Source organism: Bombus pascuorum, chromosome 14 (assembly GCF_905332965.1).
Source record: "Bombus pascuorum chromosome 14, iyBomPasc1.1, whole genome shotgun sequence".
Lineage (NCBI taxonomy): Eukaryota > Metazoa > Arthropoda > Insecta > Hymenoptera > Apidae > Bombus > Bombus pascuorum.
In genome coordinates this window covers 7,261,362-7,288,496 of record NC_083501.1, presented here as the reverse complement: position 1 = coordinate 7,288,496, position 27,135 = coordinate 7,261,362, and the positions used below count along the sequence as shown (strand labels likewise).

General features: G+C 41.3%; 2 protein-coding genes across 8 annotated transcripts in view; one reads left to right on the top strand and one right to left on the bottom strand.

Moving 5' to 3' along the window:
* LOC132913924 (probable JmjC domain-containing histone demethylation protein 2C) overlaps positions 1-5,883 on the bottom strand; it is a 228,782-nt gene extending 222,899 nt beyond the window's left edge. For 3 of the 4 annotated variants that reach the window (XM_060972582.1, XM_060972585.1, XM_060972583.1), the window contains exon 1: positions 4,698-5,883. In XM_060972582.1, coding sequence (XP_060828565.1) covers positions 4,698-4,853 — 156 coding nt within the window. In that variant the 5' untranslated portion in view covers positions 4,854-5,883. The remainder of the gene's footprint in view (positions 1-4,697) is intronic. The other variant, XM_060972584.1, reaches the window with a different exon arrangement.
* A 1,374-nt stretch (positions 5,884-7,257) lies between these two features.
* LOC132913946 (receptor expression-enhancing protein 3-B-like) overlaps positions 7,258-27,135 on the top strand; it is a 29,291-nt gene continuing 9,413 nt past the window's right edge. For 2 of the 4 annotated variants that reach the window (XM_060972640.1, XM_060972638.1), the window contains exons 1-4: positions 22,182-23,433; positions 23,530-23,949; positions 24,725-24,804; positions 26,001-26,235. In XM_060972640.1, coding sequence (XP_060828623.1) covers positions 23,638-23,949; positions 24,725-24,804; positions 26,001-26,235 — 627 coding nt within the window. In that variant the 5' untranslated portion in view covers positions 22,182-23,433; positions 23,530-23,637. Of the gene's footprint in view, positions 7,408-22,181; positions 23,434-23,529; positions 23,950-24,724; positions 24,805-26,000; positions 26,236-27,135 lie in introns of those variants that run through there. The other 2 variants (XM_060972639.1, XM_060972641.1) reach the window with 2 other exon arrangements.

Genomic DNA, 27,135 nt, shown 5'->3' with positions numbered 1-27,135 from the left:
GGGTCAGCTGTTTTCGACTGGCCGCAGAAAGAAATCTATAAAATTGTACGTGGGAAATTTTGTCCATTCTTTCGATGATACTAGGACATGATGATTCCATTGAATTGCTCAGAATATGGTAAATTTTATCAGAGGACGATATTCCTTGGTAAGAAAATCGTGAAACACATAGATCTATCTGTGCTACCTGTTAACAAAGCTATCCGGAGATTTATGTAACGCATTTATAGAGGAGAACGATAAATGTTCGCGTTTTAATTAGATTTTAATCGTGTTTTATAGCTTGAAACGTTAAAACAAAGAGATCTTTGAATTCCTACGCTTGAAATAATTTTGCTTGCCAATTAATTGCTATACAGCGGAAATGAACGCCGGGATCTATGAAAAGAGAACGCTTTATTACGAATAAAATCAGAATGCTATAGAGGACCAAGTACATTAAATTTCGTGTTACTTGATATTATGAAAATCAAATGTATAGTAATTATATAGAAGAATAATCCAATTAGTATGTTCCAGCATACTATGACTTTATGTAGAAAATGCCACATTCGTTGATCGACTGGCTTTCGTTGAAATCGACGCATCGACACCTAGCCACGACGATATAAACGGTATAGAACCTATTCTTTATCCGAACCATCAAACAGAATCGTATCATTTTCGAGGAAGGAGAAAGCGAACGGTCGCGACAAGCGCTTCGCATTCAATGACCTCGGACCACGGCTCGATGCCAGCGCAGCGAATGACCTCCGACTGGTAAATAGTAAACAGATGTCAACTAAATTCATTCCAGAGACCAGATACTTGTTGGCGCCATCGTAAATTCGCAGACGAATTCGACATCGAGTCATTTGAGTAACAAATGGCCAATCATCCAATCAACCTAATTATGTACAGAATATCTCGCAAAAGTATTGCAACGTTTCTGGAAAATACTACAAAATTTGATTCGTACTGTAACCAGCTATCATGATCGTATCGATCTTTGAAATCAATTTGAAAATGTATATTAAAATTTCGAACATATATGATGTTTTGTAGCGTTGTAAATTACAATCTCAGATTGCTTATAGCACCTGAATAATCAAAGTCTAGTAAGTATAACGCGTAGAACTTCTGGAGCATCTTGTCAATCTAGAGTAATACGTAGTATGAATAGTAGAACACTTATAGTAGTTAGAATCTCTGGAATAGCCTACAATTGGCTCGATGCTTAAAACATTTAGAATACCTAGAGTAGCCGGGGCAGAGTTCTTGAAACGCTAATGGTAAGCTCGTAGTGGTCGATTTAAAATAAATATTAGGTAGTTGGTCGCATAATAGAGTTGCAAGAATGATTTAATAAAATGATGTGAACACCATCGTCTATTTGTCGGCAAGACGTATTTTAATTAAAAATCTCGGAATAAATCGAATTTCATTGCTTCTAATTATTTATCGCAGCTATGTATAATGTAATGTTAAGATGCGATTAAATTGATTTTTAAAAGCCAATACGCAATAATGAAATAAACATTTGTAATTTTCTGAGCTTCAGGTGATGTGTAAATAAAAAAAAAAATTCCAAGTCTTATAATTGACGATTTAAATCAATAAATCCGATGATTACAGAAAAATGTTATAATTACCACTACTAATTATATCGATTCATTATTGATTCGTCGACTTTGATAAAATGAACGCTAGCGTAGCTGTATGCTTATGCTAATGGAATATATATGCTACGTAGGAAACGTAGATATCTGAAACGTTTTACTGGTAACACTACGTGCGAACGTTGAATTATATGTAAATGATTCGAACTGAATGGCGGAGAAAATTAATGTCGCTTTTCCACAAACAAAACAATTTTATCGGTCGTATAATATCAGCTTTAGCTGTATGGTTGGTTTTACGGTCAAAAAGGAATATTAATGTACGCGATATAATATCATAAATATTAATGTTAATATCAAAATTTCATTTCGAATTTATCGAACATTAATTATAGGGAACCGGGTCTCGAAACGTGTTTTCTTTGAAAAGAAATACATTTCGAATCACCAAACACTTGCTTTTCGGCGTTCCGGTCGGACTTCGAAAAAGCCCGTTGAAAAAAATAAAACGGAACGCCTGGCGTTAAAAATGTTCAACTGACTCGCACCAAACAACGTAAGCGCTAGAATTCAGGACTTTGTACTTGTAACTACGCGTAAATATCCTTGAATGAATTATTGAATGAAATGAAATGAAATGTTAAAAAGACGAAGATCATCGTATAAGCATGGTCGAATTTGAATTTCAATTGTTGTTGAATTTTGAACCGGATAACAACGTTTATTATGAAAATGACTTTACTTAACCGATAGACGTGTAATCGTGCAGAAATGTAAACTATCTTAGTTGCATAACTGAACGTTATTATTAATAAAGACAAGATCTCAGTCTTTGCCGCGTTTAACAATACAAGCTTTTCAATTAATATAATCCACCAACGAGACGATACACGAGTCTCTTAGATCATTTCTAATCGATTTCTTAGTTTCATTACATATGTACTCGATTAATATTCCATTCTCAAGAAACAAATAGCTTGCTTCCATAAATTCATACATCGCAAGAGGATAACATAAATAATCGTATATTATCATCACTTTATGGTACCTTTCAATTTATCGAGTCGATCGAGGTAGCTTTTAAACGGCCAATGGAAAACTTTAGCAAATTTTGACCACGCACCGTGTAATTGACAAAAACCACCCGTGTAATCCGTACTGGTTGTATTTTGCGATGTACGTATATACATACGTGTACCGACAACGTCCTCGAAAACTAGAATAGTTATGACTTACGTTATGTCGCGATAACGAAAAAAAGAAACTCTCAGGTAAGCGGATCGCACGATAGCTTACGTAATCTGACAAAAGCAACGCGGAGCATAGCGTTAACTTGCCTATTTTGCTTCGGTTCGCGTTTTGGCAACGATTTCGCGGCCGTTTAAACTCGCTTATCTCTGATCGAGTTCGATCAACAGCTTCTCGATGGATCGTGAACGGATGATAACGTCGACCGATTTATGGCTTCCTACAAGAAACATGCACAAGAATTCCCCAGTTCTGGAGATGAGCGCCTTCATTTCTAATTGTTATTTCTTCTGTTCTGCGCGTATGATAAACGAGACTTATTCGATGAAATTTGAGAAGTTGTAAGCAACAGACCAATCGTCTATCTCAAGACGGTTTAACGGAAGAGTACTTGATCTTAAGACTGGTTAGGCACCGTACGAATCAACAAGTGCTGATAAGAGAATACTAAATATTTTCAAGATAAAATGTTTTAGACATGAAGTAACAATAACAAGTTCGTAATAATACTTTTATACAACGTGGAATAGGCGACAAAGTACATAAATGATATTCGTTTTATTTTTGGATCAGAGTAAATTGATGTACTCCAAAATTAAATTTTAAAAATACTTGATAATGGAAAGTAGGAAATAAGCTATAGATAGGATGTGAATATTAATGCATTTATGGAAAATTTATTCAAATAAGAACAAATTTTATTTAAATTTCAGTAAATGTAAAAATTTGCAGTATACGCATAATGTGCAAAGATATCTAAAGGATTAAATATAAATATTAAAATGGTAAGATGAGCACCTATTTAGTTTCCATCTATTTAATTGTGTTGATAAAACTGTGAATTTACATAATTATTCGCAACTTATCTGCAACCGAATATTCGATATATTAGTCAAGTGCCGTAAAATAAAAAATCTTCAATACTGAACATCGTATTGTATCAGGACTCTATTTTAGCTATGAATGTTATTAACATATAATTAATATGCTATTATCAAGGACTGAATTTGCCATTCATCAACCTTGCCTTGAATCTCATGTATTATCCGAAAATATGTATAAGTTGGGAAGAATAGGCTCATTGAAATTCGACAGAAGCTGCTGAGGAATCTTTTTAATCTTTTTAATCCGCGAATCTTTCCATATTTAGAATAGAAAAGATATTTATCGACAAAGTAAAAAGAGGAACGGTTCGTTATATTTATATATATGTACATATTAATAAAATTTCGTCTCGATATTAAGCGTATGAACACATTTTTGCTTCTCAACCGCTATGTCACATGATTTCTCGACTAACTCCAATTATATTCTATCTATTAGCTATTGCTATATTTCCAATTGTCTATATTATTCATAGAAATAATATTTAGAACGCACGAAACTATGAAAAAGCACGTTTTTATATAACCATTGTTTGTTTCAGAGTATTAGTACTTTATCGAATGAATATTTTTGTAGATTAATTTCACTATCGTTGTAAGAAAGTTTTGTAAAACGTGGGAAATGTATGAAAAAACGATGGAAATAACCTATGCAATATTCAGAAAGTTTTTTGATTGAAATGTAGTGTCAGGCACGATAAAAACATCTATGACACAAGGTTTTTTTTTGGTGTTATAGAGACGGAAGCGCGGGCTTCTCGAATCGAGGTGAAGTAGACGCGAAGTTCGAATGTTCGAAAGGTCGATCGCTAATGTAAACAGAAACAGCGTGTCGCGCGCGCGATGCCAGATAGGCCGCATGCATCGAACCAAAGTTAGTCTACGTAAACTCGACTCGTGTTTACGATTAATCGAGACGACAAAAATCGTATAAACGAAGAATGTCGGTTAGGTGGACGATACTCACCTGAAGATCATGACAGCCGTTATCCCTGTGACTGGCAGCACGAATCACCCCTGCACGCCACCCCCACTCACTGATCTTATTCACCTTTAGCTTGGTGAAACCACTCACCGAGAGAAACCTCTTTCCCACGATCTCTTCGCGAAACTTGTACGCCATATTATGGATCGGCAACCGCGGCGTGTCGAATCCGCGAATTCGGATCGCCAGCCGGGTCTTCCAATCACCCTTTCTCCTCCTCTACTTCTCTATACGTCTATTTCTCCTTCTCACTTCTCTGTCTCTCTCTCCTTCTTCTATCCCTGTATATCTCGCTATCCTTCCCTCTCGCACTCTCGCACTCGCTTTCTCTCTCCCCCACGAACTGTGCCGTTCTCTTTTCCTCTATTCCGATCCTCCAGCGAGCGTGCCTCTCCCCCAAAAAAGAAAACCCCACGTAGCACTGAACCGTAGAGAAGAACAACCGAGCACCGATCACCACTTCGTTATTTTTCACCAAAGACACCAACAGCACAGTCACTCGGATCTGCTTCTCTCCTCGTGATCACGACGGGCCAGCAAACAACAGGGCCATGAGGCGCGCACGATCCTCTTCTCCTTTCTCCTCTTTTCTTCTCTCTTCCTTGGACGGTCGGCCACCACCAGCAGCAGCCACTCCTTGCTCCTACATACGTGCGTCTGGACACTGGACACCGTACCACCGAAAACGTCTTGGCGACCGCTCCGATATACCACTTTCCTCTTCTCGACACCTTGTCGTCGTCCTCGTCGTCCTCGTCGTCCTCGTCGTCCTCGTCGTCCTCGTCGTCCTCGTCCTCGTCCTCGTCCTCGTCGTTGTCGTCGTCGTCGTTCTCCTTTCCTTCTTTTTTCCTTTTCCTCCGTCGCGCACCACGCAGCCGATCTTTCTTCCCTTTTACAGTCCGCTCCACCTGCGCGCCCGTAGTCCTCGTCGTCGTCGTCTCCCCGATGATGTCCCCCGCGCCGACAGGATTTCGCCTGCTTTCGCCACGTCCAGGACACGGAACGAGAGGCACTTTAAACTTCCGGCCGCACACCGTGTATACTGGACACACACTGCTCGGTTGACGGTAACGGCGGCAGCGCGGTAACCAAGTACTCCGAACGGTACCAGTGTGAACGTGAGAGTGACACACACATGACCGGCCAGTGATATCGCGTAGCGCGCACTGCGGGCGGACGGCAGGGAGGCACGGCTCCTTCCCGCGACTCCTGCCTCCTACCCCGCTTCACGGTTCGACCTCCCGCCATCGTCCTCTACCCTCGAACACCCCAGGCCCCCGCCTGCTCCGACGTTCGCGCCGACGCCTCCCCTCCGCCCCGCCACCCTCTTCGCGGCCGAGCAGCCGTGCCGCGCGCTATGCCGCACCGCGCCGCGTCGCCACCGATACTCTCTCTCCCCACCACTAACTATTCTTCCCCTTTTAGCCACATCTCACCCTTCCCTCCCGTTCCCATCATCTCATCTATACAGTTTTCTTCTCTTCTCTTCTCTTCTCTTCTCTTCTCTTCTCTTCTCTTCTCTTCTCTTCTCTTCTCTTCTCTTCTCTTCTTTTCTCTTCTCTTCTCTCTTCCTCTCTTCTCTTCTCTTGTCTTCTCTACGCTTTTCGTTCCTTTCCTTCATTCCTCTCCTCTTATCTTCTCTTCACCTCTTTCCTCTTCCCGTCTTTTCTCTTCTCTTCGCTTCTCTTATCTCATCTCTTTTCTCTTCGCTTCAGAGTCGCGCAGCGGCAAAGTTCTTTCGCATTGCTACAACTCATGGCACGAGCATGGAGCGAAGAGAACTCTAGGGCCGTAACACCGATCGCGAACGAAACTCGTGAGTCCGTGTTTTTGGCGGGGTGGGGAAAATGTCAACTGAAGGATCGCATTATGGGAGCAGGCTCTGGGGTTAAGGCACCTTCTCCTCTTGCTACTTGCACAGGTGAAAAAATGCAATGAAACCTTTTTAATATTCCATTTCGCTGTTATTTTTATCAAGTGTGTTTCCCAAAAAACGAACTGATACGTGTGTAGTGTGTTATAAATCACAACACGCGTCACTATTCTTGACACAAACAAATTGCTGTCTCGTCGATCTTTGCCACTCGATTTATTTGTTTGCACAGGACTGGTGGTCTGGGAAACGTTCCTCTACATTAGAGCTTCATTCCTCTGTATCTTTGCAAACATGGTATTACTCCGTTCTTTAACGATGATTAATTACGAGTATCACGTGATATATTCTTTTTCCTCTTACTGCGCTTTGGTACGTTGTAAGACACTTTGATGGTAGATTAAAGTTGGATATCTATCGATTAAATTAAACAGTTATTCCCATTACTGATGTTTACGTTATTCAAAATTTATATTCTCTTTTTTATTCTGACGGTGCTTCATCCTCGTTTTAGGAAAAATAAATGAAAATTCTTTAGACTTTCTTTGGCTTCGATATAACGATAAATTAAATTCCCCGCTAGAGAGTGATATTAAGAGATACCAACTGTTTCTACAGCCCTGCGGTCACGTGACGAAAACACGACGTGACGTCACACGCGCAGCAGCAGCCAGCTGCCAGTCCAACATGGTTGACCTGTGAGCAGTGGTGCTACAAACGGCCGTCCGCATTAATTGCTCGCTTCTTCCGATTGCGCGTACGCCGTATATTGTTCAAAACCGTTAATATGATATCTTCGATCATCTCGCGACTCGTCATGTGAGTATTCAAACCCATAATAACCGAAATACGAGGAAATAGTGTGAACAAGAAGTCAGCTGCGCCTGGATTCTCGCCATCATTAACTCAGGGTTGTTCGATTCTATTTGTCAATCTACACGGTTCAATTTCGTTTTTGACTCTCTCTTCTCCAGTGTACGATTTAACCATCCATCGATTTGTATTTTTACTTGACGCCCCGAAATGGAGATCGCATAATAGCCTGAACGTCTAGTAGTCGTTACCCTTCTTTCCTCGCAACCCCTCTTTTAACAAAGAAATCGCAAAGGGTGTCTCGTTGACGTGGTCATGTAACGCGAATAAGATCAGAGGTGCAGTGTTCCAGTGAAAAGTTACACGACCATTCACGAATCTGCCTTGACGTGGAGAAATTATGTCATCGCGTCGTCGCAACACGGCTCGAAGAAAGATTTCCATGTTTGGTTACAAGTTCTACAACGACGTCTAACCGATTGCCATCCTATTTGAAAATCGCCCTAGTTACTCGAACGAGATATCGATTCATCGGTGAAATTAATTCATGGCGATCCCCCTGTATCGGAGCATTTTGAAAATTTTGATCGGAAAAGGTAAGAGGAAATTTTCTCCACGCTCTCATATTAGAAATACGAACGATAAACAGAAAATTCTACGCTCGAGGAGGACGTGTCGACTTTAATTATACGTAAAATTTTAATCGAAAGAAACCTATCGCAATCGACTAAATTTGCGTATAGCAAGATGAATATCATAGAAAATTTCACATGCTGCGAAAGTACGTAATCTTGTCGCAATAACCCTATGTATGCATGTAATGGAAACCTAACCTAACCATTAGTTTTTGAGTCCCAACAGCAGGAACTCCTCCTCCCCTCCATTCCGAACGTACACTCATGTTACACCTTGCGCATAAAAGTTTACTTGGTATTTAGAATTAAATCTATATATAGACATTCCTGAAGAAAATCGAAATAAATTTGTAATTGAACATCGTGGAAATTGATACTACTTGGAGTATAAATTATTGGAGTTGCTGTGAAATTTAATTCTGTTAGGCAATCGATCGTATCGTTTCGATTTTTCGTATTCACAAGCTGGTTTAAAACTACGATAGAACTTGTTTAAATGCGTTTGGACGTGTTCCACGGTCCGAATCGATGCTCTTACATCCTCCTGGTCTTTATTGTCCGTACCCATTTCTACATACCGAATGTTTAAAAATAGCCAGACACGTTTGAAGGAGGACAAAAGACCCTTATTGTTAGTCGAATAGCGAAGAATCATAGCGCAGAGCCTTTTGTGGTTTACCGGATACTGTTTTCAATACCATCAACTGATTACATACGCACTATATATTGCGCGTTACAAAGAGATACGAATATTGACATATCTTATCTACGAAGAATTATTTATATTTCGTTAATCAGCCCTCAGCTGTTCCGAGGTTTCTGTGGTTTTTCCAATAATTATTTTCACCATTGCTTGTGATCTTGAACTCTTAAATATTCGCTATAATTAAATATTAAATTCGGGAACTTTTAAATATTCAACGAAGCATTTCAGGTCGAACTGATTTAAATTAGGAAACCTTGCAAACCGAAGTGAGACATTTGTGATTCTTCCAAAAGTTATTTTTGTCATCGTTCTTTTATGAATTAGGAAATTTGGAAATATTCGACGAGACATTTCAAATAGAAATAAATATTAAACTTGGAGTAGGTTTAGAAAATTAGACGAAAGAGTGAAAACGAAGCGTGACGTTGCATCAGTCGAAGTGGAATCGCCGACGTCAATACAGAACGTTTTCGAGCGTGTATCTGAAAGCCGTCATCAAAGATGAACGTCTGACCGAGCATCAGCTGATTGGAAAGCTACGTCATAATGATGAGAACTTGGTACAGCATGGCGTCGTGCGTTCTCTCGTTAGGGAGCACGTTTTGTTGACGGCGTTAGTAAACGTACACCGTCGATAACACGTGTGCACGGTGATAGTCTTGCCGAGACATGACTCACGCTCGTCGTGCTTGACAATAAATTGAAACGAGTCGGAGAAACGCTGATCTCAGATCGAGCACAAGGCGAGCCTCTTAAAATTCGCCGATCCGACCGGTTATGCTTTCGAGTATCGTTCGATAGTACATAGGATCGATCTATCTGCTTAAAAAAAGAAAATATTTGATAGCTTCTCCGAATTTCTTAGCGGAACTAGTAGAAATTGCAAGAATAGAGTATCGAAAAAGGAATCGTGCAATAAAGGAGCAGTGCGAAGATACCAGAAAGGAAATTCAAATATAAAAGAAAAGATAACAAGGAATACGAAAAATAGGAAGGACATAAAAACAACCATAAAAAGAGAGAATAAGGAAACAAGAATATAGGAAGGAGAAAAGTTTTCAAAAGCGAAGAAGATACGTTAAAAGTTTCCTTAAATTCTTAGTGTATCTTTAGTCTTCCAAGAGGAATATATCCAATATATCTAAGAATAATAGCTTTACTTGAGATGGAGTAGTAAAAATTCTGAATTTGTACGGATAATATATTTCTTCTAGTAATATATTTGGTAGTATACCTATGGAGTTACTGTAGGATCTTCATATAATCGTAAAAAGTTTAAACATTGCTTTAATATAGACGATATTCTTTCCATCCGTTTGAATTACGATAACAATGAGATAGAAATAAAAAGCAAGGTAACAAAGAGATTTCCACTATTTCTATGCCTTATGGCTGATTCATTGGTGCATCACGATGTTCCTCGACAGATGTTTCGTTTCTCGATAATGTCACGGAGCGTTATCTCACTCTTGTTATGTATATCGTTTATAAGTATGACTCACGTATTCGATAGTCTTTGTGTACATCAAGCATTGTCTTTTTACCGCATTAAGAATACGCGAGTGCAGTTCCCTTTCACCTTTTCAACGTGTTCTATCTTACGTATACACTAGTTTACGAAGGTATTGGAACACTTATCATGGGAAATTTTTATGAATATGTATTACGTAAAAAATTAATATATCGTAGGCAGTTGGCTTAAATATACAACCAATGCTAAAAGCAATCCCATTAAGAATTGACGTACATTGGTATAATGAATATTTTACTGTTTAAATAATCTTGCGATGCGTGCAAAGTGCATGTTTGCGATAAATATCATGTAACTTCTACATACATTTTTGCGTTTATTTCAAACTTTACCAATGCGATCATGATAATATTTCCACATTGTAAGTGTCCGAATTCTTCGTTGATATGTGTACCAACTACTAAAGACGTTCTTCTTCCTTTTATTTTTTATTTATACATCATTCTCAATCGATAGAATATTTTGTAAAAATAAACTCAACGAGTAAAGATAGATTCCACATGTTTGCATTAGCGACACGCTTGCGTCAAACTCTTTAAAAACTTTGGAAAGTGTCCAACGTTGAGGTCGTTTATTCGTAGCTGCACGTCGATATTGGAATGAAATTTTCAGAATAATTCTCTCACGACCGATAACGTGTCTAAAAGTAATACAGCTCGATAGATCTTGGAGGAAAGGAAGTTTGCGGGCGGAAGGAAACGGGTAGTACACCAAGGGATGCTTTCTTGGTAGACCAGAGGAACGTGGTCGTTGGATCGATGCCCGGTTGGCAACAGGAGGGTGGTTCTGCTGGTGGTGTATGAGCAAGGACGTTCGTGCGGCACCCTCGTTTCTCTTTCTCCGCCCTTTTTCTCTCCTTCTTCTTCTCTTTTCTTCTCTTCTCTTCTCTTCAGGTCTCGTCTCTTTTCTTGCGGGTTCTCCCGTTACAGCTGTGCAGGGGTAGCACGATTCTCCAGCGGTTCATCGTCAATCGATATTTCGTTTCAGAAAAGATCCCTGTATTAACCTTTCCGGTGTGTTGCACGCGGCACAGGCGTTTCACAGTGAATCTCCGCCATCTAAACAGTCGTCAAGGGTGGCTGTTGCTTATTTGTTTTTCCTTTTGCTTGCTCAAATACCGCTGGAAACGGTATCATTTGGCAGAAAATATTCCAACGTACCGTTACCAGCGTATACTATTGGAAATTATTAGAATCGGCACAACAATCTCACCGAAATGTATTGAAGCACGATGTGTTTGTTCGTAGCGTTGCTAAACGAAAACCGTGTCTCGGTGAAAAGTGAAACGGGTACACGCGCAACGATTAATTTCGTAAATCCTATAGCAACCAGGTCGAGATAAAACCTACCGACTGACTCTCTTTCTTCTTCTGTCGACACCTGCGCGCACACTCTCATTCTATTTACCTAGCTTCCTCTCCGTTTCGTTCCATGACCTATATTTTCGATGTTGCTGAAAGGTATCTCATTTTCTATGGATGCAGGCATTGCTCCGGTTGCTGCGCCCGTTGTCGACCACCGACTCCAACGCGAAACACTGCCGTTTCTTCGTGGCTGTTGATTCTATTTGCATAGAATCGCGTTTGGAAGTATTGCTCGTTGTGACCTGCTTCTGTGAACCAAGAAAGCCGAAAATTTTGAATTAAAAACTATTGCTTCGCGGTAGTATTGATCGTTAGACTCGTACGTTCTTAAATAATACTTCAGAGGCTAAATTAAGTTCCAATTCTTTAATTGTGTTCATAAAAATTCCTAGTCTGATTATCACTGTTTTCTTGCTTTCTAATTTTACAGCTCGATCAGCGTAACTTTTATTTCGTACATCTGACTACGTCTTACATCATACGAATGGAACCATTTAATCACTACGTTCGCACATAATCGAGTAATTATTATTATCTTATCGTATATTTTCGACACGATCTCCCAACTTGTTTGTTCGTCTAGGTGACAATCGTCGAGGCGACTTTCCACGATTTAAAACGACGATAGTTTCTTCAACTGCTGGAGGTAGGCATCGCGTGATTCTGGCGTTGTTACACCGCGTTCGGCTGAGCGTACGAGACGCGGTGCCTCGACCAGGAGAAATTCGCGTAAAGGGGCCTCGAGTATTTCAAAAGGCTGCCTACGACTGGAAGGGAAAAAAAGAGAAAACGTCGCATAGAGCAGGAAAGAAGTTACGTCGGTGTTGCGGTAATATGGTCGGGTACTTAGGATCCTCCAGCACGTGACGTCATTGCACTCGTTAGAATAATTAAGAATTCCATTCGCTAATTACGATGCGGTTCGTTCACCGCACTTTTCCATCCTATTGCGAGGCTTCCACCATATACCGCTGCATTAACGCAAAATTTCTAACTGACCAGCGAGATAGAACCGCTTTTTCGTCATTAAAAAAAAAAAGTAACTTGAAATCAGAAGAGATAGCCATCGAAAGAGATGACCAGAAAGAAAATGGAATTGCCTTTTATGATGGTTCTTAATGGGTTAAATCTCAACGCAGATCCATGCTTTTTCGAATATCGTTAAACTCCAGGCTCTGAAAATGGTTTTCGTGCTCTAGGAAACAAAATGAGAGGCACGCGTCGGCTCGATCGGTGGAAATGTTATCGCAGTTGCGCGCCAACGATTCCCCGGAGTACCGATAGATGATAGCGTTCGCGGGTCGAAGGGAATGTCGAAGCTCGCGCCGGTAGATAACAAGTTCGTGCTCCTCTCCTTCCACGTTTCGGTTTCCCCGCTTCTTCCTGAGCACAGTACCTCGAACAGCTCTAGAGAAAGAGAGAGAGAGAGAGTTTTGATTTACACCCTCCTTTTTCCCGCCCTCGTATATAATTACGCCATTTTCTCGCAGACCAGGCCATATTTCTTCGTCCCTGGAGACGCGCCAAGGAGCAAAAGTGCACGTCACGGGGGTGTGGTAAAGAGCACGAGACTCGTAGAGCTCGAGAAGGGTGGCGCGGCCAGAAACGAAAGCATCGTGCCATGCCAGGGTGATGACCCTTTGGGCGTACCCTGAGACCTTACGCTCCTGGTATCGTCGCGATATCCTCCTTTCTTGCCTCTCTACTCTTTCATCCCGCCCCTACTTCTACCTTGTCCCTTCTTCTTCTATGTCTTTTTTTTTTCTCAACCGAACACTCCCTCTCGTCTTTTTATTCGTTTTCTGGATAGGTGGGTGGCTAGTGGCCATACTCGAGCAAGCTAGATGACCGTAGGGGAACAGAATTGGAACGACGCACTGGAATGCGAGCCTGAACCCGAAGGTTTTTCTCTCTTGCTTTGTTCCCCATCTCGATATTAGAGGCACACGTGAGATAATTTCTCACTTCCATTTCTTCTTCCTTCTTTTCTTGTCTTCTGATGTATCTCGACAGATAGAACTTTGATCGAACCTCGGTGAGTTTGAAGATGTCGGAAACTCTTCTTAGAAAAATTATTCCTTTCCGTGTTTTCTGGCGTCTGTGTCTTTTTAACACGCGCGGATTGCCTTGAGTCGAAATTTCAATATACTGGGAATTCGTATTGGAGAAGTGTGTAATTTCCTCTCACATTTTCGAGTGTTTTTATATTTTTACAGGTTTCATATTTTCGAAACAGCGCTGGTTGATCCGGATCAAGGATTTGAGAATGTTGGAAATTCTTATTAGAGAAATAATTTTGGATCGAGGTCAAAAGACGCGAGCCACACTGTGTTTTCCATAAATCTTGAAATACGAAGTCGCATTGATACAGCTCTTTCTTAAATCTTTTCGCGGGATGCAGATTCGTAAACGTTTCGGCATATGCAAGCTGTGGACTGGCGCGTTTGAGAAAGTTCAGACTCGACGCACTGCGTGGGAGGTCCGCGATTCATCCGCGATGTTTGTGGATCTTTTATAGCATGGATTTCCCAACATCTCCACCGTAGACCAGCACCATGTGCCTGCAGAAAGCTTACAGCCAATGCCCTTTATCGTAAACCAACGCTTTCGATTTTCCTGAAAAAAAGACGTTAAGAATTTTTCGTGACCTAAATTGATCGAAACAAATTATCGGAATACAAATTCCATCGTTGTCCTCGATTAAATCGTGTATTCTTGAGAATCTGATATTTCTTCTTTAAATAACACCAAATAAATCAGTCATGCTTGCGCATTTCTCTCGGAATATTTTCGGTTTCGGGCACTGCAAAATCGTCTTTTTTCTCCCGTCTGGTATTTCTCCCTCTACGACACTCTACCCTTACTTTTCGTCGGTCTCTCTCGTTCTCTCCTAAGGAAGACGATGCGTCGTCGTTGTATTCGTCGGCCACTCTTCGCTGTTTAAATATAAACCCAAGCACAGAAGTGGCCAGCTTCCAGTTCGGGCGTCGCGACGCTCGTGGAACATACATCCGACACAAAGCTCGAGACTTTGAGTCTTGTCACACGTACATCTCGTGCAACACTGTGAGTTTCGTTCCCGCGAATTATTGCTTCGTCCCACGTTATTCTGATTTATGATTGTACCGAGAGGAGCACGACAGATCTGAAACGATTTCGTCGATCTTTGATCGCATCCAGAATCGAGCCAACGAGTTCATCGACCAAGTCGTCCATTCAAAACGAATCGGTGAGAGCTGTAAAGTGTCGTCCTTGATGGGAAAGCTCGATCAGCGAAATTAGGTAGAAAAGAGCAGAGTTTAAACGATGGAATGGTCCAGCCGTTAAAACAACCGAGCGAAATCTCTGGTTTAAGAGAGTTTAATTGGGATCGAAGTTTTTAATGTTGGAAACGGTTTATAAAGAGCGTGAAGTATCAAGGGAACGTTGAACGAAATTTTCAATCGGCTTTCAAAGTTGCCGTAGTTGGGAACTTTTCCAAAGGTTATCGAGCTCCCACAGGAAGCAAGTCCAGCTGATAGTTTGGCTGAAATCATACACCATACTTCCACGATCGTCGAATCCTGCAGCAAAGGGTTGTCGATCCTCTTCGATGTCTAAGTGTTAAAACCGAGGAATGTTTAAAAAGGATTCTGAAAAATCGACGATTCTTGCGTTGACGTTTCGACTTTGAAAAATAATACCAGACATCCGAATAATCTTAAATCGAACTACCATCAAAGTAGTTTTGTCTTTGCACCGAATTTCGAGATATTCTCTAATCTAGAAAGTCGTGGTTGTTCGCACGTGAACTCGAGTTTTCTCAGTCACGATTAATATTTGATCGAGCGAACGACGAATCGTGAACGACGCTGCACATTCTATCGAAACCTATTCCGTGCTCCGATCGGGTCAAACTCTACGAGTTGGTCTCCTGTTATCCCGGAGGTCGCCGAAACTCGACGACTGACTAATTCGTTCGCGAGAGGAATCACCGGTGCCATTCGTCTTTGTCAAGAGGAGCAACGAGATCCCGAAGGAGCGGTGGAAAAAAGTAGTCGGAGTGAGAGAAAAGAGCAAGAGGAGAAAGGAGGCGGCCGCAAGAAAGGAACCGCTTGTTCGACCGGTTGCTTAGAAAACGTTAGTTGAATCAGTCGGCTGGTCGTTACCCCGGAACAACTTTTGTCGGCACGGCGTGACAATAAAGAGACCGAACGAACGCGCGCGATCCAACCAACAACGCGACTTCTCCAGAGTAAAAAAGTTCGCGACTGGGTTGAGAGAAAGCGAATGCTGCCCTTAAGCAGTCAAAAATCTACGCGTAAAATGTGCAGCTCGTGAAATTCGATCGTGCCAGCGCTCTCTCCTACAGAATTTAAAACGTCAGCTTCCTTCAAGAAGAAAGTTGTCGCCCTTAAGCTTTTCAGACTGGAAAGCTCCGCCATCCAAGTTCCGGCCGTCCGTCCAGGACCTTGTAAACTTCCTTCCAACTCTCGCTGTAAAAGTTTCCTAAAATAGCAAAAGAACAGACAAAGATATTCGCTTGAGAAAATCTCGAGAGAAGAAACCCTTATTAACGAGAATCGAGTTCATCGACGTTCTCCGTGGAGTTGCAGGCGAGTCTTTTTTTGCAGAGGAGCATTCGTGGGGATGCAAGCGGTTGTTCTTGGCCACTTTCTAATCCTCCGATCCGCGATTGCCGAGTTAATGAACGATCAGCTGGTGAACGGTCCGAGTGATTGAGGCCAATGTTGAATTCGTTATAGCGAAGAAGCTTATGCGTGGAAACCGCGGTTGGCTTTCGATCGTCTTCTTAGAGAGAACTTGTCGAGCTTTTATCGTCCATACGCAGCCTAAATCTCATTAGACTGGTATCGGAGCGTATTAAAAGAGGAGCAAGCTCAACCGAAAGGTTTCTATCGGATTTCCAGCGACAAATAACGTTCTGTATAAGGTCGAAATCTTCGTGATTATAGGAATAGTTAACAACATTTTCTGATTCATAATGACTTGCCCTTTGCCTCTGAAAAGTACAACGTCGGTGGCCGTGCCTATAGAGGCCTACCATTATACACGAAACATTCATTTGCCCATTTTTAAACGAGTAACCGTGGTGAACACTATATCCGTTACATTCTTACCTTCTCCCTTAAAAATTATATCGAAAACGTGAGAAAAATAGGACAAACTCGAGCCAATGTTTCTACCGAAAGCCGCGTCGTTTAACACTTTTCGACGAGAAAGTAAACAAAAATAACGTCAGTTGAGAACAGTTAGAACGTAAATAAAGTCGTATAAATTTCCTCAATCTCGATTAATCGAAATAACACGGGGTGTCACGATTTCGACGAATACGATCGTTTGCGAATATGTATTCGTTCGCGAGAAAAAGCAGAACGCGTAACGTAATTTGCGTAATTCACGGAAAAATTAATTGCGTAACTGGAAAATCGATACGTTGATTTGGTAGCTGTAAAATTACAGAGTGTTGGTAAATCGTTCAGAGGCGTTTTAATTTCATGAAAAATAATGCACACACCGCCTCGCTAATGAGTTTCAGAAAGTTTTTAAAAAGCAGGCAGCGTACGAACGGAATAAAGTCGGCGAATTTTTTTTATAAGCGTATAATTACTTAACTTTTAGCTTAGGATTTTTCACGAGTTCGCCAACACCTACAAATTCTGCGGCTGACTTTTTACATTTTTCAATTTTTATATAATTTCGAATAGTTACGGTTGCTGAATCAACGTCGCGTTCATGAAAACAGACAAACGATTCATCATTCAAAAACATCGAGTTGCGTAACGTACACTAACGATATCCGAATACGTGTGACATTGATCAAAATGCTGATCGGTAAACAAGATTGTATAACATTGTAGATATTTCCAGCGCGGATGTGAAATTTCGAAGAACGTGGTTTGAAATGAAGCTCGTTGAAATACATGGAAACGCGTACGGCATCATCCGAGATTGCAACTTCGGTGACACTGATCCAAAACTTGCTCGGCTAAATTGTATAACGTTGTAAATATTGCCAAGCGAAGTGTTTAGAATAGTCAGATTACGTTAATCCTTTCACCGTGTAATAAAATGACGGCAGTTTACAATAAATGATTTCGAATACAATTGCATCGGGAATTTTCATTTTAGCTTTTCAATATTAGCTAAGTTCGAACGAATCGATGATTATAATAATTCTTAGTATTATAGTTGACAGTTTTCTGTATCCTCTTACATTATGAAAGGGTTAAGGCTCGTTGATCGATCAGGATGACTCTTCGACTCGACGGCGCCGTGATTAATTTTTTATTCATTTCCTAAATGATATTTGTGAATCGTTAATAACTAGACAATGCGTTCCTGACTATGTGTGAAAGAGAGCAATAAATCAATCATGGAGATAAACGAAAAGAGAGCAAACTCGTTTTTCTTTTTTCTTTCAATGTATATTTTTAGATCTCCTTTCGTCCCTGACTCCCTTCTTCTATAACACAATACTTGGTCATCTAAATTCGTGAGTCCTTCGACTTGATCACGCCGGTGTTATGGATTACCCGCATAATTCTTTGTCGCGCCCATTCATCTTCGTAATTAAGCGACCGTTTACATGCGACGCAGCAGTATCTCACGTGTAAATCGTTGTCACGAAGGTGAAAGTTATTAAGCATTCTTGATAAAGGTTTGCAACACTTCTCGAAATTAGAAATACCAGATGAATCGCATCTCCACTCACGAATTCTCTTTAATTACGAAAGAAGGCTTGTAGCTTGATTAAAGAAGCAACTCGTGTGCAATCGATATAATCTTTTCTACGTGAAGTTTTATTACACCGCTCGATTATCGTCTTGTGTGATTGTGGATACGAGAGCCAGGCTTTGTTTCGGGTCATTGTATTGTTAAAAGTAACAAAGGCTATTGGTCTCGTCTAAAAGCGATCAGGCTAGCCAAGAAAGGAAATCATGCGCTAGAAACAAAGAATGGAAGCCTCGACGAATATCTTCTTTTTCTTCGAGCTTTGTCATCGCCTCCAAGGACGAGCTGGCAAGCCTCGTGAAATACCGCATCCACGGTATTCCGATGCAGTTTCAAAATTGTTCTGCCGAACAACACTTGGCGACTTTGGAAAAGTTCCAGAGACGCTCGACGAAAAAAGCTGAACCAACTCGACAACCAATTTTTTTTTTCCTACGATGTAAAACAGGAAGACCCTGTTGGGGTAAAAAGATTTACACCGAACACTTCGAGATTTTTTCAACCGAATCTTTATACGATCGCACTGACAGAATTGTCAGCTGAAAGTAGCTGTATTTATCGAGACAGAAATATTCTTTCCTTTTTTTATCATTATACACGAATGTCTCTGTGTGCGTTATTTTTATCTAATCAATTTTCTCGATCAGTTTCTTAATCCATTCGATCTTAACTAAGTTAAATTTTTAACGAAACTACTGAGATTAAATCGTGAGATAAGAAAATCAAGTTTTCTCGTTGGCTAAAAATGGTCCAATCCTGAAAGGATTAAAAAGCCTATGTGCACTTTAGACTCGCTTAGCTTATCTATTTATAGCGGTTTGTATCTAGCTTATTCTACGCGTACGTCGCAGCGATATGTACCGATGGATCAGGTTGATGCTCCTTGTCCCCATCTCGAAATAACCGGACACGCCCTCGTTACGACGTTTTCGTACCTCGCTCATTAAAGCTGTAAACGAATCACGCTGATTCGTTACCTATGCGCTTACCTTGTCACTCTATCCGACCGGTAGAAAGTTAATAGTCCGCTTAATAACGACACCGTTCGGTTCGAATCAGCGAGAATCGATACGTTTCCACGGAGCAAAACCCGCCCAACCAATCAGTGGCTGACGTGGAAAGAAAGATAATGATGATTTTCGTATCCGCCAGAGTTTTAATTAATGGACAAGAGATAATACAGAGGGGCTCGAGGGAAATTGTGGTTCGAGAAGGGCTACGATTAAAATAGAAAACTGGGTCGACCCTGAAGCGCGATGAAAAGTTACCTGGACGCGAGTATCCAGCACGTATTCCCGTTATTTCTTGTCGAACCGTATTTCGGATATGGAACCGACATATTTCTCACAACCTTTAATTAGCAAATGCTCCCACGTTGCATCCAAGTGACTGCATTTTTCCTACAATATATAAGGTTGCATATGGACTGTATTCTTCCCACGTGCAATCAAATGCTCACGTGGCACTAGTCATCCTATGAATTAGTACCATAAACATTTGTTTAACCATCCTATGAATTAATACCATAAACAGTTGTTTAACCATCCTATGAATTAATACCATAAACATTTGTTCGATCTTTGTGAGTACCATTCGATTCCATCGTTCGAAGGAAACACGTGCTCACACGCACACGATCACACAGATTCACGATCGCTGTAAGCGTTTCATTTTCATTTTCATTCGCGATAAAAATAGCCATACGTTTGTAAATAAATATTCACAGCGTTTCGGGGATTCGTTGGTAGATTTTCAAAATAAAATGGCAAATCGCAACGAGTTTGCCGCTTTTTGAATTTATCGGCCGCACAATGGACGCAACTCGCGCAACCAAACCTGTTGCGAGAACACAATGGGCAAGTAAATTTTCTTTCGACAATGTAAAACAATAACTATTCTCTTTCGTTTTTTGTAGCCAGTCATTACAGTTCATTGACAACGCTGCTCGTGAATCGAGCTTTTCGATCGCCTCTTAAAAAACGCGAGAATGCCGTTTCACAAACTTTCGTATAAGTAAAACAGATCGCTTTATGCATACGACTGTCAAACGTGTACTTGTATACCGATTTTTCCCAAGCTTTTCCAAAAAAGTACGAGGCCAGACGGTACAATCGTTGATCTTTTGATACAAGCGTTTATTACATGCACATATTTCGTCCTTGTTTAACAACCTATTCAGGATATCCCAAAGTTTACCAGACATAATCAAACGAAAAATGTTATTCAAAGTTTGGTATTAAAAAGCTATAATAAAAGTACAAAGGGAACGTTAACAGACATACGATTACTTGCTAGAAGACTGTAAGTCAGAGATACTTTACAATGAACGTAACCCTTGACTCCATTTCGTTTATTACGTTTTTCTTTTGTCATATTCAGGTAATGTGGCTAATGACTGATCGATAAAATCACTGGAAAATTGAAACAGTCGAAACGACCGACCGACTGGCTCGATAAAACCGTAGACGCGACTCGTAGCAATTGTTACCGGACTACCAGTTTCATGTTTATTAATGCAGCCGCGTAAACGTGTATACGCGTGCACGAGCACAAACGCGGGAACAAGCGAAGGCGACATGTTTATTCGTACGAGGTCAAGATCATTGTCGTTCATTCGCGCGCAGCCTGGATTCCGTCACGTTTCGCCGCGGATCCTCCATGAGCGACTTTTTCCATCGCGAAATCCGTACACTAGCCACGTTTCCATATTGCGAAGCCTTTGCCCCAAAGAGAGCGTGTCCTCGACCGTTTATCGTGAATTTTGCCTCTGTTTTCCATTTGCAACTAATTTTCATTCGTAACGTTCAAACCGCAGAGCAAGAACCTGTCTGGATGAACGAGTTAATTACAATTTCCATAGTGGCTCTCAACTTTGTGCAATTGAAATGGTACGAATGAATAGCGATGGTTTACATAGGTGTAAAGTTGTGCCCTTTCAACGACTGCAATTTGTACATATTTCTGTTTCCTCTCTTCGCAACAACCTAGTCACCATTTTTGGCACGTTCCTTAATCGACGTAGTCCTTAACTTATGATCCTTGAGTCATCATGCCCAATGTGTTCTTCATAATCTGAATTTTACCATCCCCACTGCCAGTGTCGTTAAAACGAATAGATTCTCTTAGTTCCGAGCTTCAAACCGCGTCAAACACTGTAGCGAGTGCAGCAACGAGTTGCTAAAAGATCATCAAACGTCTATTGGAATTTTTACTTTCGTGTAAGCTATGCTTTACACAGGCAGCCAATGCTTATCGAGTTCCCTATTCTGAATCCAAATAATTTTCCATTGCCAGGATATTTATAAACACTACATAGGTTTGAGAACGTTTGATCCAGTGTATATTCTAATTTCGTCTAAGATTCTCTAAACTCTCTGAGTGGATTAGTCACTACCCAGGCTCCAAGACAAAGATACCAATATTCTTTAGAATATTTCTCAAAAATTTGAAAAATTCCGTTTGTGGGGTTCGTTAATGCGCAAATACCAGCACAGACTGCGCATAAATGACGCCCTGTTACGCAATCGACATTGCTGACAATCATCGTATTACCTGCAAAGCGCGATCGTCCGTAGTTTCGCGCGATTCTCGCTTGGCGAAGCTCGTTCGCCGAACCCATCCTCCCTAGCTCCGTAATCATTCTCTAAATATCGAATTCAGTCGAAAATTACATCTTGTTCGAGCGATTTTTCTTGTCGAAGTAATTTTTAATAATATGAACGGCGGCATAAACCGCCGTTGAAAAAAGTGTGAAATGGGAAAATGGCAACGAAAACAGGAAAAAACAAGAGACACGCAATGTGGTAAAAACGAAAAACACTGTTATTTCAAACACGACGATACTCTGCAACATTGGAAACAATGTAAATTGGAGCTAGTTGAGTGAAGTAAAATAATTTGCTTTGCAATTTGCCAAACTCAATTAGGAATAATTTTCAAGTGATCTGCGTTTGAAAACAAATTATTTAACGTTGTAGTAAATAACAAAAAATACCGTGTACTTACATTGAACATTCGACGGCCGTACGTGCTACTGATGAAAGAGAAAAACGTTTGTTTAATGGTAATAGTTTCAACTGTGATTAACATAATTCAGTAGTGTGTCTATATGTTATTCCTTTTGCGTCATTTTGTTCTTCACATTATTGGTTCTTATGCAATATCTTCTAGCTGACTCAACTTACACTCTTACTACACTCTTCAGCTTCTTCAGAAATACATTTGGAGAACCAATTTATCTAATCAGAGTGTTAGATTTCCATTAACAACAATGGACATTGTGCTAATGTTATATTTACACGAGACAAACGACAGCTGAAGTCTCACAGCATGTTAGAACAGTCCGTAAAAACGAAACGCGTCTATCGGATCGGTTGAATCGTTATCGTCAAGGCGAGTTGGGCGAATTTCGTATCCGGCTCGCGTGACAGCGGCTTAAGGCGCTAAAATAGAGCCTGTATAGCATCGATGTAGTCGACACGTCGGTGCCAGAACGCAGTTACGCATTTAGTCTTTAACTGGAAGCATCCGCGGCCGGAACAAGCGGCCGCCGATCCCGTGACCGACGAAAACGCGAATTTTCCTCGATCGAACAGCGCGAATCGTCTCGTCTGGGCGATCCTTTCGTGGAAAACGAATCGATTCGTAGCCGTGAAACGACGATGTGAAGCGTTTTCGAGGCTAGAGGATGCAACAAGTGCGTCGCGGAGGAGAGCAGTTCACGAAAAGGGGACGTCATGTAGAAGCTACCTGCGTTGCCAATTGCGTCCACGAATCGACCGCTTGATCTCCGCGCTGCCGCTAATTACCCTCGCAATCAGCCTCGATTCAACTTCGTTTCACGCCTACGAGATCATCGTTTGCAACGAAAGGATCCGCCGTATGAACGCGACTGTAGAAAAACCGTGAGTGAAAGTACACACATCATAGTATTCCCTTCGTTCGATCGTTCTTCTATAATCTTTGATTACTTCATCGTTCGGTTATTTCGTCGATCGACGAGCTATACTTATCAGAACGAGACACGTCTCTGTCCGATTTTTCAATCTGTTCGCCGAGTCTGTAAGTTTCCTTTCGCTTATTTTTCTGTTAGTTTACTTTTACAGGCAGAGTAAGATTGATTTTTCAAGGCACGATTTTCCTGCTTCGATTTTACAGTTTGATGCGTCGGATCGGACCGACGAGAATCGAAAAACACTCGGAGAAAGAGTTCGCGAATAGAAATCGAGAATCCAGGCGAGGTACGGGGAAGATTCCCGGTGTGGAATGGAAATCAAAAGAAACGAGCCTCGGCCGGACGAACTCGAGGAAAATCCGTTTCTCTGGACGATCTGTAAAACGGGTGTCCCTCGAATATTGGCCACGAGTCTGTTCGCTGTCGGTCGATACTGCGCGGACCAATTGCCAAAGAAAATGGGCCTGGGCAGCCTTCGGATCCTGGCCGCGTTCCTAGTTATCGTAATGCCCCGATCGCTGACTTACATTCTCCTGTATCCGATTTTCAGATTAGTGTTTGGCAATTTGTATCCGGCCTACGCTTCATACAAGGCAGTGAGAACGAAGAATGTGAAAGAATACGTGAGTATCCATCAAGACCACCCGCTGAAATAACTAGAGAGGTATTCTTACTTCGTCTTCCATTAATAGCGATTATGTTTGATCATTCTAATTAATGGGAATAGAGTGTAAGCGTGCTTCCAAGTACGAGCCAAGTTTCAGCTGAACTTGCTCGATAACGTTGCGACTAAACATTGTTTCTAGGAAAGCATAAACTTTGCACCGCAAATATTTATCCACGAGGGCTAGTTCTCTCAGGCTTCTTTGTTAAAAATCGACCGCACTTGTCCTCGACGAACTTTGCTTCTAGATTAACTCGTGTCGCTTTATGCTCCAATGTCTCCTCCAGAGAATTCCCGGTTAAATTCCAAGCTTATATTTCCATTCCCTTTGCGTTTTCCTCTTGTTTTCGCATAACGTTAAAAGCTAATATTAGGTTGCTGTGGATCGAAGACCGTTGTCTGGTTAGAATACTTCTACCAATTTGATGCGCAACCTCTATGTACGTGGATGTTATATCTCTCATATCTCTATATATGTACATTCTGCACATATTTGTACATTCAAATTTCCTATGAATGCGTAAACATTCTTGGGCTAATTACAAACATTGATAGCTTACACGAACAAAATGGCAAACGGAATTTATACAGCGATCTAATATATCCCATACTAAAACCGAGACGAAGTGAGAGTTCCTCCAAGATAACGATCATTCTAAGAGCGTACGGTACATCGTTTCGTCGCAGAGATCCGTCCGGAGACACAGTGTAAGAATTTGTACTTTCGTTTTCAGGTGAAATGGATGATGTATTGGATCGTGTTCGCGCTGTTCACGTGCGCGGAAACATTCACCGACGTCTTCTTCAGCTTTTGGTGAGCAACGCCTGGGTCATGTTTCTCTTCTAACTTTGATACATACCGTAGTATAGCTAGCAGCGTACGAGCACTGGAAAGGTCGAATAGAAGAGGAGAGGTCGACACCACCGTGGTCCCTTCCCTCTCTTAACTTGTTAATCCAAAGAGTACTCGCGATGAAAGAGGCTGAAATAGCGGTTGCACGCGTTCGCTGGATGGAAAGGGCATGTGTTTCGTAGACAGGGCTATCTGGAATCGCGAAGCGTTTGGTTTGGTCGGTCGGTCATGGCCCCGTTTTCGCCGGAAGCGAATAAAATTCGAGCGAACCGGGGCCAATAAACCGAGGTGAACCGCGTGGTCCGTTCGCCACCGGGAATTCCGAAAGTCTAATTTCGGCCGAGATGGATATTGGCTTACATGCACTTCTGAGGATTCTACCAGCGTCTCGTCTTCCGTCTCTGTTTCTGGTGTTCCTGCCTGCTGTGCCAGATCTCTCCCTTCATACTCGAATTACATCCAAAAAGGAGAGTTGCCGGTGTATTTCTAGCCAGGAATACCCTCGCACTTTCCTCTCCTTCCCTCCCTCTTTCTCATACTCTCTCTTTCCTTTCCTATCGTCCACTATCCTACGCCTGGCCATTACACTACCCAATTATTTTCCCCTTTTTCTTTTTTTACTCTCCTTTCGCGATGATGCGGCTTCGTGGTTCACGGCTGCGTCACGCGTAACGACAATTGACGAGCTTTCTGAAAGCAAACGCCCTATAGGTCCATCGTAAATATGTACAGTTACTAAGAATAGTCGCCGTACACCTGACAGAAGGGCCATTTTTATTACAATAAAATACTACAACGTTTCATTGCCAAGTTATTGCGATGTATGTCAAGATGATCAAGACTATAATATAAGATAAATGTTATTATACGACGTGATATGTACGTTGCGAAAAATCGCAAATTAAATGTTGACCCTCGATGGGTTGTTAAGAGTCGACCGATCGATGTTAGAAAAATTAGAACCGGGATTTTCAAAGTAATTTAACATTTTTTCAAAAAGTTTCTCAATTTTATCGTTGGTTATATTTTTGCGTTCGAGCTACAAATTTACGTTCTTCCATGAAAATGTGCAGTATTTTACCGACCAATAATTACGGCCATCGATTTTTCCATCGTTTCGTACGCGTAACATTTGTGTTTTGATCTTGCTCGTATAGGTTCCCGTTTTACTATGAAATCAAGACTATCCTGGTGATCTGGCTGTTGAGCCCGGCCACTAAAGGCTCGAGCATTCTCTACAGACGCTTCGTTCACCCGGCTTTGATCCGGCGCGAGGCTGAGATCGACGATGCCTTAGCACGCGCGACGGAGCAAGGTTACTCGGCGGTGTTGCACCTTGGATCGAAAGGTGTGAATTATGCTACCACGGTTCTCATGCAAACCGCTATCAAGGTAAGTTTCCAACTTAAAAGTACACTCGCTTACAGATGCCGTAACGACGAATCCGATCGTCTTGTTTAACAGGAAAAGTAAAGAGTAACGGAAAAGATATTCTTTTATGGAATAAAAGTAATTCTGACAGTAAACATGAAATAATAAAATACGGAAAATTCCAAGTAGATCGATAAAAAATATACAGAATATATACAACATAGTGTATCTTTTCCTCGTAACAAAACGATCAAAAGTCCATAACTTCACGTAAAGTATTAACTCGCTGCAGCCACCGCTTCCCAACTCGCTAATCGTTCAATTTTCTTTTTTTTCTTGTTTTTTATGTTTACGTTGTCCTGCACGCCTATCCTGCACGCCGCCTCTAATCAAACAAACACCAACGTCGATCATCACTACACATCGTCTAACCACTGCCAATCATCGTCGTTCCTTTAACAACGCGTCGTTATATATTGTCCAAAAAAAAAAAAAAAAAAAAAATACCATGTTATACGTACACACATGTTTGTTATGTTCGACCTGTAACATCAAACATTCCACGACGTTCGTGTATATGTGTAAAAAAAAATGTTTCCAAAAACACATCGGAACGCGGGGGTGGTCAGCATATTCTGAAGTCAGACCAAATCATGGTGACTGAGCTATCAACGATCCAATCGGCCTCGGCCGTTTCTAGCTTAGCCAAGCTCCCAACGACCTCGAAGGAAAAGACGGACCAGATAGACGCCATCCAGAAACCGAGCACCCTGTCGCACTCAAGCAGTAGCTCCGATGAATTGATCCCTGTCGATTCGATGCCCAACATGAGCAACGATATGAACACGGACGACGAGCTGGTCGAAATTAATCGTATAGCAGAAGGGACCGTTTTCAAGGCACCATCGCCGAAGAAAACGT